We start from the raw sequence: 12,005 nt of genomic DNA, 5'->3' as shown, positions 1-12,005 counted from the left end.
AGGAACGCCTCTACAGAATCTACCTTTAGAAGAGAAATGTGACCATAAACGCACCAAAAATTGTTAAAAGAGCCATAAATGCAAAAAGAAGTTTTCATGCATTTATATAATTTATACATAATTTAAATTATTATGTATATATATTATTTTAGTACATTCAAAATTGACCTCATTCCTTGTTGTATCAAATATATCAATGATACTTCTAGAATAAATGTATAGTAAAATTCTCTTTTCAAACATTATGGGTCCCTTTTGGAACGCATTTCAGGATACATTTACAACATTATAATATCACAAGAAGAATCAGATCACCAAAAAAGTTGTGTCAATCAGCTCTAAGAAGCATAAGCAAACACTGAGACATGATAACTGAAGAGGTATCCAAAAGTGTCTTAAACCCTCAACACCCCACCCATTATTATCATGCCTCCAGACATGACACCGTCCACAATCTAAACCAAACCCCCAGAGAGCTGAATTTAGTCCATTTAATGAAATACAGATGTAGTGTATAGTTTCATTAACATGCGTCTTAGTGATAAAATCGGTCCATGTTTTCCCTTAGACCTCACAGTACATCTTTCCATATCTGTCCCTGCTCCGGGCAACCTATTAAGAGCAAACATATTCAAGAAAGGTCATGGAATGATGACACTTTTAACATACTGAAAATGTAATATACTGCAAGCAGTAATGAATGTTGCATTAGTGTAGGAAATCAATCCATTTGAAAGGCTCTCTCGGGCTGGGATTAAGGGGGGAGAAGCGGAGACGGAATAACAGAGAGGTGAGTTTGTTGTGCGGACACTAACCTGCAGCAGAGCATGGCCTTGTCGACATCTGAGATTGTCAATCTCCTTGGAAAACCAACAGAAAAAGAGGAACAGCGAGAGGAAGGCAGCTCCCTCATCCTGAAGTCAAGGCCCATAGCGCCTGTCAGTAGCAGTTGAGCTGCTGCATCTTTTATGAGGAAAGCCCTGTTGCTTATTACAATATTTACAGATGTTTAAAGATTGCAAAGCAAGTGTTGTTACTGCATTAGCTTGGCTCAGTGGCCTTCGCTCACTAGCCCTGACAGAAGATTTTATTCTAGATTTGTTCTTATTGAACCACTGCACACAACTGCAAGGTGTTTTTCTTGTGTCTCTGTGTTCGCATATGGAATAAATTCCTCATTTTACAAAACTGTTTAAAGTCATTAACAACCATACAACGCTTATAGTGGCACAAAGCCTAAAGCTCCGCCGATGTCTGTCAAATCAGTGATATCATCACAGAGAGTGTTGTGTATGTGTGTCCATGTCACTTCCACAGCTCTGTTTATAGTCTGTAAATGAATTTATCCCATCTGTTTCCCCAGGGGGGATGCTGTCCTACAGCAGTGCCGTGATCTTTGACACTTTCCATAAGGCACATGCAATATGGAGACGTATAGATGCACTCTCACTTCCAATCATGTCAAAGAGGAGAAAGATGCTTCAACAAACCAGAGATTAGTTTCATCAGTGCCACTGTCTTTCAGCTACCAGCTCACATAGGAAAACTGCAGTCTCACATTAATACCATATTATTTTGGGTTGACGTCTGTTTCCTTCATTTTCTCTTTTTTTTTATTGGGAGGGCAACCCACAGAGGAACGTTATTCATCAGACTAGCTCTGAGGGAGAAAAAAAAATACAAACTTGAATACATATTTCATTAGATTATTCTGTGATTTAATGTGCTTCTGCTTGGCTGGCGTCTACAGTAATATCTCTGGTCCATTTATAAATGCATTAACACAATGACACCCGACACTTGCCTAATATTGATACCCGGGCTGATTTGGCCGGCTGACTGAAGCAACGTTAGGGATTGTTTTGTCTTGTCTGTGTGATTCAGCACAGCAGACAGACACTGCTGTGCTGATTCACACCTGCAGAAAAGAGGAAGACAAAAATCTTCCTTTTCCTCATCTCTTGTTCGAGCTTATGTTACTTCACTGCACATGGGAAGATCAGTCAATCTCAAGCAGAGCAACATAACAAAGATCTCCACGGAAACAGATTCAGCATTGCTCCGAGTGCTTTGCATGCATACGTCCAGTTTTGCGAAGGAGAAGTGTCAATTTGAACACAAAAATGAACAAAAAATACTAGACAAACAGCAGCCTCAAATAAGTGTACAGATTAAAGCCTCGGTTCTGCATATATGCATATGCATAGATGTGCAAGTGTGTGTTTTGCATGTGCTATAAGTGGAAGCTAATTAGAGCCAAAGGGAGAAGTTTTCACAGTCTGTGATAAATTCAACATCAGGAAATCCTCTACCTATTAATACCAATTGGGCGACAATAATTGGCAGGCCATCGGCAGCGTGTGCAGAATTAATCATTTGAAGAGCCAGACTAGACTGAATTTTTAATTGGCGGAGGCAGCCACTGTTTAGGGAGGCAACCAGCTGATCACCCAAGAGACTACTGCTTCAGACAATGCACATTTGCTAATCCTCTTGAGTCAAGTTATTATGGCCATGCATTATTATCACGCTTTACAAACTAATTCCATGTTTTCCCTCATGGATTACCAAGGGGGAAAAAATAGTTGCATAAGAAGAGAGGAAAAGAATCAACACCCAAAGTGCAATGTGGATGAAATGAAAATCAAAATGACAGAATAAGTGCAGTGACTATTAATGCACAACACTTAGAATGATGACAATAACGCGTGTGTTTATTCCTCTGTCCATCAACGCATTTGTCAGTGGCTCTTTGAGGATGCTGTTCCAGAGTTTCCATCTGGATCCATTCTCATAATCTGCTCAATAATATGATTAACTATAAAATAACCTCATCAGAGATCACTGACATATTAAGAGTTTGATTATGTATTGTTAATTGTGTGGCCTGGATTCATTACATTTTTAGCCTAATAAAATGGCAGTACTGAAATGAATTTGTTGTTTGTGAATTAATGAATAAACATAAACAAATGTACTTTGAGAAGAACATTTAAGATTAAGTGTATAAGTTTTACTCAGATCAGAGTTAACCTTATCTACTTGCATTTAAACAAGCTATATATAATATATATATATATATATATATATATATATATATATATATATATATATATACATACATAGTGTATATGTATATAATATGATTGTTTAGTAAATGGCTAAAAAAAAGTTGTGATTGGCATACAATACAATACATACGTAATAGATGCAAGTTCACAGGATTGTATTACACACTTTTATAAAACATTGGATTTCACTTTGTTCCACAGCTCTTCAGAATTTGAGTTTTGCATTTCAAGCTAACAAGGGACCTGAGAAAGAAATAATTTCCCTGAATACAAACATCATTTACAAATTTCATAAAGGGATTTTCTTTCAGTAGTTCAGTGAACCCGGGGCATAACTGGTACATCTACAATCATAATAATTGCTGATAGTTAATATGATAATACAAGAAAACAGACAAAAAACTTTTCAAATGTAAAAAATTCTTAATAGGTGAGCAAACAATTCACTATATTTAGTATTAGCAGTGCTAATGCTACTGCTAATACTAAACTACTGAATGTGTTCCATATCTGTAATAGTGCCATATAAATTTCACTTAAAAAATACACATATCTGTCTAAGCTCTATTTTCTGACTATGGAAATACATATAAGAGCCTAAATTGTCTTTTCCCTGTCAACATGATCAGGCGACAATCACTCAAGAGCTAAATACTGCAAATAAAGTTGTTTAACAAAGAGCTAAATACTGCAATCATTATGCAACAGAGGGTAATGGTATTTTAATATGTATGCCCACACATGCACACGCAACCACATACTGATGAATGCCAAATGAGTGCTACACTAAAGAAATGTCGTCCCTTCTACATACTGACAATTAAGAGCGCTAGCCATCTAGCATGAGACTTCATGAAATTTGTTGCTAATACAAACTATGATTGCATAATCTAATGGTACATGAAATCTTCATAAACCCTAAACATAACATTTTTTTCATCCAAATGTGATCACAGAGCAGTTGCACACTATTTTAGACCACCAACTCATTGCAACATGAACATGCACATAAAGACAAATAGAAAAACATTACTTTCCTTAAGGTTAATATCATCTTATTTAAAGGTATTCATTAATGTTGCAATACTGTGTCTTCTAAAACTGGCAATCAATTCCAGAATGTCATATTAATTAATATACAGGGCAAAAAACTAAACATTTTGATTCGGCCTCAATACAAGGGCTTTGTGACATGTATTTGAGCTTTGTTGCGGTAACACATTAAATACCTTTTGATGGTGATTCTATATGTCATAGAAGACATTGTTTTCAATGTTTCCAATGGCATTTACATTACTGTCACAGATTGTCAACTGTCTTTTCTAAATGTCACTGCAATCAAAGGCTTATCTCCTGCACTAACGTCCCTCACACATAAACAAGTGCAAAATGGGGAATACAAAAGGGGGGGGGGGGGGGGGGAGATTGAATTTGGAAAGAGGCTTTTATTTTTAGCAGTACTGTGACAAAATTTTAGTCATGCTTTTTGTTCTGTGACATCTTAAGGGCAGTTTTACAAACTATAGAAGAAAAGAATAGTGTGTCTGTGAATGTGGTGTTATAGGTTATGTTAAAAAATTATGATTACAGTGGAAATAATAATTATGATACTGGTCACAGTTGGTATTAACATGGAAGCGTAAATGTCACTATGATTGATTCAGCAATATACAGCCCTCTCAAGAGGTTAAAATGCCCAACCTGGCTGAGCGCAAAAACAAACGTAAAATGAAAGTTGGCTGTTAATGATGATGGTGCTGATGCTGATGATGATGGTGATGGTGATGATGACGTCTACACTGCGTGAGTCGACTGTGTTGGGAGGGAGGGGGGATGGGGGGGGGGGGGGGGGGGGACCCCCACGTATTGTGAAATGGTTTTCCCACCCAGGCAGTGATCCACACCGCACATCCTTGATAACTAACTTCATTACGGAAGGTGGAAGTTGTCACTGTGTGCAGTGAGCTGAGTGGATGTACACCCCCCCCCCCCTTCCCCCCGCCCTCAGCCTTCCATTTCAGCACAGGCAGCGCAGCATCACTCTCCCTGGCGACGTCCGTCATCTTGCGACAGTTCTTGCGCCCTTTGGAGACATTTGTACTGAACTGATTTCACTGTGTTGGGTTTGCACGCAGCCCCATTCGCACATGGGGAGATGTTAAAAGAAAGCGTACGGGATGAATAAATGATGCCCCCCCCTCCCCTCCCCTCCGCAAAAAGACGGGACTGGCTGGCAGGGGAAGGCTCTTTAAAAATGCATCCTTTCCAAGCGCCTCTGCCCCACTTAAGAGCGTGTTAAGGAAACAGCAATAAAATACAGAACATGGACAACACAGTTTGTCACCCTGTCATTCGCGATACTGCAAGCGCTCCTAATATTAGCAAATCTCCCATTTTGCTTGTCCGTGTAATAAAGAAAATATGTGGAATTATCGAAAATGGAAATACAAATGCTCTAAAATATTAGATACGAAGAACTTTATGAGCAAAGCCCTGATAACTGGGACAAAGAACAAACCTCATGAATGTTAGATGAAAGTAGGCTATGATGCACATGATGAATTGTTTACAATAGTAGGCTGGACAAAGCATGATAAAATGTAAAAATAAATAAATAAACAAAAAAATAAAAAATAAATAGCCTAAATTAAAAAAAAAACAATTTCGCATTTCTATTTCAACACAAATGAGTTTAAAGGGTAGAGGAAATAATAAGCACTTAAGAATCTTGATATGGGCCTCGCAGCCATTGGAGGGACACGTTACCTTTGTGCATGCCGGTGTATCGGTCCTTGAGAACTGTCAGTTCGTGGATTTTCCCAAACTGTTCAAACAGGGGTTTCAGGTCTTTTTCTTCCAAGTTCCGCGGTATCTGCCCGATAAACAGCTTAATGGCATCTTGGTCTTTCATGTTGCCGCTCTCCGGATGAATTGAAATGGGTTCTGACCCGTTCATGGGTTTCGGAAATGTGATCTGAGGGTACGGGTGCTGATGTGGGATAAGTAGTAGTGGTTGTTGGCTCGGTGGTACCCCCGGTCCGGTGAAAACCAGGCTGGAGTAAGCGGGCTGGAGCTGCTGTGGATGGTGCTGCCTTCTTGTTTCAGTCTGAGTGAATCTGGCCATTCTGAGCTGGGAGCAGAGTGGATAATAATGACAACACACACACACACACACACGGGCACACGGGCACACTCACTGTGAGAGAGCAAGCACTCAGCTGGAAAGCAGGCTGACTTTCTATCCGACACAACACGCACACACGCGCGCGCGCACAACCACAAACACACATGCACACACACGCGCGCGCACACACACACACACACACACACACACACACACACACACACTCACACACACACACACACGCACACACGCACACACAGTGCGAGGAAGGCAGAGGGGTGATAGCGGCGGAATAACCGCACGGGGGCGATGTTAGAAGCTCTGGAGCGACACCCAGCGTCACTTATGAAGTAGTTCATTTTAGGAGAAAAAGATGATTGTTTGGGCTCTCAGCAGCTTTTTTTGTTATTTTATTAACATGATTGAGCAAGTTTGTAAAACACTTTCCTTCTAAATATTGCTAAAAGAAGGCAAAGTTGCAGTAGCAGCACAATGGCAAATATTCCTTAGGCCCTTCTCACAGCAGACGTTGTGACGTGTCGTGGCAGGAAAAGCACACGTGTGTGTACTAACACCATCAATGGATTCTTCTTCTCTATCTAAGTATCCCAGTAGGCCATGACAGCCACCATTAGGTTTATTATTTACACATAAGCATTATGTCTTCGATATAGCAAAGTATGAAATGCAGACTAAAGTAAATTTACAAAGTTGGATACTATTTTTGTAGATACATGAAGTAAAACAGCACAATATTTCCCCCAGAAAAGAGGTGGAGAAAAGTCTTGCAATATTAAAAAAGAAGTATATCTTTGACTGTGCAGGTCTGCAGGTGGTAATTAGTCTCCAAGTCTTAATGACACACATTGGCATATAGATGTTAAAATCCAACTACAAATGTATGAAACACAGAGGGTTAGTTACACCGCAAGTCGGCAACTTTCCCAACTACCGGTCTAATAATTATCTTAACAGGTGCTTTTTTTTTTAGCAACTAAGATAAATTGAGGTTGCATGCTCATTTGTGTTTCTTGAAACTCAAGCTGGTATCATAGTTTGACAATCTGCTTTAACTACTTTACGTAGCTGTAATAGAAAAGGATAGATGAATACAGGCTTTTGCTCCCTCGCATGGAAGTTTTTTTTTTTAGATCTGTTGCCAAGATTTTGTCTAATAGGTGGGCATGCATCCAAAGTTTTGAAAAGCACAACAACATCACGTTAAAGTGTCCTTTCTCACCTTAAAAATACACAGTTCTGACTGAAGAGCTAATTGCAAAATCTTTTTTAAAACCCTTGAGGATTTACAGTACAAATACAGTACATGCCTCTGCTACTCTGAATGACAGAAGTTAAAATATACTGTAGGGGACCATGCATATTGTACAGTATATGCTGCTACAAGTAACACATGCACTATTTCCAAGCAAATGGTATTGCTATCTGCAATCTGTCATTAAAATGAGTCAAGGGACCAGCAAACATTAACCACAATTAGCAGACTTACTGTAAGTACTTTTCAAATAGCAAGCAAGCTAATCCCCCAAGAGAGAGTTTTTATTTGCTTCATTTGCCTTCCCTTTGCAGACACTGTCAATAGCACTCAGATCCAAATCCATCATTAAAATCATATTTTGTTAAAGCGGATTTTGACATGCAACTTAGCAACAAACCTCCTTTAACTTAAACACATTGGCTGGACAGATTTCTAATTACAGCCTAACAGTGGATTAAATAAAGTCATATACACAGTCTGTGACAGCAGGATCAAGGCTGCAATGTGAATCAATACTAGCTGCTGGCTGCGGCTGCTATTCTTACTGGGGGGGCAGCACAACAGGGGTCCCCTCCCAGAACTTTGACTCACGAATGGCTGCCTCTCTGTGTGAAGACAGAATCGCCTTCAGCTGCCTCCATTGCTCTGAATTCAGCAGTACACCTGTAAAGCAAGGAAAGGCTCACACACAAAGTTGCCTTGGAGTGCAGATTGTCAACAAAGTTCAAGGTTGAGAAGTTTGGAGAAAGACACTGGCTTTCCAGAGTAGATTGCTGTTTTCACTGGGAGGGAAGTGAGGATAATTTCAGCTCTATTGAACTCATGCTCATAATATTTCTTTCTGCTAACGCTCAATAAGTGCCAAGAGTAGAAGGAAAGACATCAGCAGGCAGGGGTACACATTGACAACCCCAGTCAATAAAACAGTGGGTGGTGGCAACACAGACACAGGGTATTTTTTTTTATCATAAACTTGTTCTTCAATGTAATTCTTTGAAGTTGTAGGTCCCAGACTCAGTGCAGCTCATATTGAATAAGAGTGCTGAGCTGTCATGGCACCGGCTCACTGGACTCCGAGGGAGGTTGAGTGGCTATTTTTAGGGATGTGGTCAACACAGGGGGAGGGATATTGAAAACTTCCACTTCATGTTTTTTTTATTGACCAATGCCATTAGTGTTTCGTCAAGCTGAAGGCAGAGACAAGAAATCAATAAAGGTCACACGATTAGTGCAAACCAAAAGTTACATACAGTTTAACTGGCTGGCGTTCATTTTGCTGCTTGTTAACCAGTCTGGACCCTGAGAGGGAGACAGCCCGGCTGGATCTGTTAAGCTTGGGAAGTCTGGAAGGCCCAGAGGTAGACAAAGGCAGCTATGGGAGTCATTTTGCATTCTGTGTGCACTTGTAGACATACAGTCAAGACAGGCAGGCAGGCGGGCACACACACACACACACACACAACCACACACACACACACACACACACACACGCACACACACACACACACACACACACACACAGACACACACACACTCACTTCCTAATTACCCAAATTCAACATTACTCTCCACATCCAGTTATTCACTTGCATATTGTGCAAACACAGCCATGCACATAGGCACGACTAGCGTACAGTGAATATAAGCACGCACAATTTAACTTGCCATATGCCATCCAGTTAGAAGTTGAAGTCTGTGAGTGAATGAGGAACTTAACAAAACAATGTGTGCAACACTTTGCTGTTAAGGGGAAGCTTCTTCTCTGCTTGGCCTGGCATGGTGAAGTTTCAAAAGTGTAGCTGAGGTTTAATGAGCAGTAAGAGTTGGAGGTGTCCCCTGGTGCCTAATTCACCATCGCACTCTGGTTATGCATTGCAAAGCATGCTCGTTTGACTGTAAGGCGTTGTTCAAAAAAATTAGTGTGTGTTGTGATGATGGCATATCACACTTGAGACTTGAGTTCTATGGACCACTGACTTAACAGGCTGATGAGATGTGATAAGAGGAGGCTGAACTAGGGAGTTGTTGTGCCGCAGCTTTCTCTTCAGGCCTTCCCTGGTCTAAAAGAAGTGTAGAGCTCTTCGGTATTTATCAGAGCTTTTCCACTAGATAACACTTCAGCTTTTCTTTCCTGATGCTAGTCCTTTTTAAGGAATACAGTGTGTGTGATACACAGTGTGTATATCACACACACTGTATGGATATAACGTAAACTGTATAGTTCATCTTTTTGTAGAGTGTAAATAATCAACAGACAGATGTGAATTTAAAAGCACAGAAACTATTCAAGCATTTGAACACCCCATTCTCACATTTTTTAATTCCTATTAGAACAGGGAATACATCAGGGAATTGCATTTGGGCTTACTGTAACTACTTGTCTTAAAGGTCCCACATTGTTACAAGTGAGATTTCCATGTCTTGTTTCCATACAAAGCATGTTGATGTGCTATAAAAATAACGTAAAAGTATGAAAATGCTCAATCCACAGCGAATATCATACAGCCCCATAGTCATAAACTATACCAAGCCGTGAGGACTTCTGTACGGTTGTGATGTCACAACCATACTGTTTATAGGTAGAAAGTGCAGCCACAGTACCGTTACAGTCATTGCCCAGCTGCAATGACGGTGTAGAGATGCTGAGAGGGAAGGCCCGGAAATGCTGACCAATTAAAGCAGACTGGGCTTTTTTTCAAGGGGGCTCAAAGCGACAGGCGCTAAAACAGCGCGTTTCAAACTGTGGGTGAATACGAGTATGCTCACACAGTATGAAATGTAATGTTTTTGAAAATTAAAAAGCATGAAAAGATGTTCCAGTAGAAACCCCAAATCCAGTACAAACCTGAAAATTAGTATAATATGGGACCTTCGATAAGCATGTGCTAAACTATGATAACACCATGTAAGTAAGATTTGGATGCAGTACATTTGCTTATAACAGAGTATTTACATGGCTGATGGTATTGCTACTTTTACTTCTGTAGAAGATCCGAGTACTTCTTCCGCCACTGCTGATAGGCTCAAACTTTGACCCATAATTCTGGGTGGGGCTTCCTCCTACTGAGCAGGTTGTTCTTGGTCCATGGAGGACCGGGAGGCAGACCATTGCCTCAGGAGTTGCAGGATAAGAAGGGCAGGAATGATTGGAAATAATGAGCCAATTTTAACATGTTGAAAATTCATTTTATCATCAAAAAACAGCCTGTAAAAGAATCCCATGTTGTGATTGTTGCAGTTTTGTTGTATGAGAGAAAAATGGTCAGCCTGCAGAGCAATCTTGTCTTTCTCGCTAGTCTAAGTCATTGCTTTGATCTGAGAGGCCTTAACAAGTACTTCAATTTCAAGATTGTGTGGACTGCTGCGGTTTCAATATTAATGCAATTACATCCAGAAAAATATCAGCACATCAACAGACTACATGATGTGCACACTCCTGTGCCCCTCCCTGGCTCAGTCTTGTGCATTTCGTAGAATGAATATTTGTCTTCCTATCACGCGAAGGTATGTGGCTGAACAGAAGATACAGAAAAGTGTGAGGATGTCTTCAGGTTGGTATGCATTTAAAGTCATCAAAGAAATTGATCCAGGTTCCGACTTCAAAATCTGCACAAATTTCTGGCAAATATTAAAATAAATCAGTGCTAAAATAGTGGAAAGCGCACAATTCAAACAACAGTCAATAGCCTACTATAATCTCCACTGTAACAAAAATACGTGCAAAAAGGTTGTGTTGTGTTGTTGGACTATCTTAGAATAATGCTGAAGACCTGATAAAATATAAATTTCAACCAAACACAGATTTAAAGAAAATGGTTTCCTTGATGATCTTTAGGTTATCTTGATTATTTGGGACCTAACTCCCTATGTTCCCACCACACAGCAATATACCAGCACACCTGCATTTATACAAAAAATATCTGTGCTCTTCAGCCAAGTTTTTTTTTGTACTTACATTTGCTAACCACCAGATGGAAGCTGTGTTCTACTTGGATTTCCCCCTCCAATCCTCATACACGCTCATATGTGCCAAACACCCGTGTCTAAATAATATACTAAACTGTAATATTTTATTTCCAGTTCCCCTAAAGCTGTGTCTTGAATATCACATTCCATGCCTCATTTAATAATCCATATTGACATAAATCTTTCTCATACAGAAAGTGCCAGCCAAACAAGCAGAGCTTTGCAGATAGCTCTGGATATTTGGCCTCCTTAGTCGGCTGCTTATCTCTCTGCTTTGGCAAAGTGTATGTGTGTTAATAAAAGCAGCTTTTTCGGGAAACTTTTAAATACCAAAGTACATGTATAGAAAGACCTCTGTCGTTAAAGTATCGTGTGAGAAGTGTGAGGATTTGATTACATTTGCAGTTGTGAAGTGTGTTGGGCACATTGAGATGAGGCTGTTTCAGAGCCACTGAACAGCTGCTGTGTTCAGGCCTCAAGGAGACACTGAAGAAAGGTGGCTGGAACACTCCTCCCACACATATGTCAATATCTGTCTGCATGTTTTGCGGCTTTCATTATTTCTGCA

The 12,005-nt window shown here is 40.0% G+C and overlaps 1 protein-coding gene across 18 annotated transcripts in view; it reads right to left on the bottom strand.

Moving 5' to 3' along the window:
- Positions 1-6,293, bottom strand: part of celf5a (cugbp, Elav-like family member 5a) — a 192,538-nt gene extending 186,245 nt beyond the window's left edge. For 7 of the 18 annotated variants that reach the window (XM_032525649.1, XM_032525651.1, XM_032525664.1 and 4 more), the window contains exon 1: positions 5,838-6,292. In XM_032525649.1, coding sequence (XP_032381540.1) covers positions 5,838-6,195 — 358 coding nt within the window. In that variant the 5' untranslated portion in view covers positions 6,196-6,292. Of the gene's footprint in view, positions 1-5,837 lie in introns of all 18 variants that reach the window. The other 11 variants (XM_032525653.1, XM_032525654.1, XM_032525655.1 and 8 more) reach the window with 3 other exon arrangements.
- Between the last annotated feature and the right edge of the window lie 5,712 nt (positions 6,294-12,005).

Source organism: Etheostoma spectabile, chromosome 9, assembly GCF_008692095.1.
Source record: "Etheostoma spectabile isolate EspeVRDwgs_2016 chromosome 9, UIUC_Espe_1.0, whole genome shotgun sequence".
In the NCBI taxonomy this organism is placed as follows: Eukaryota; Metazoa; Chordata; class Actinopteri; order Perciformes; family Percidae; genus Etheostoma; species Etheostoma spectabile.
This window is presented reverse-complemented; position numbering and strand designations above follow the sequence as displayed.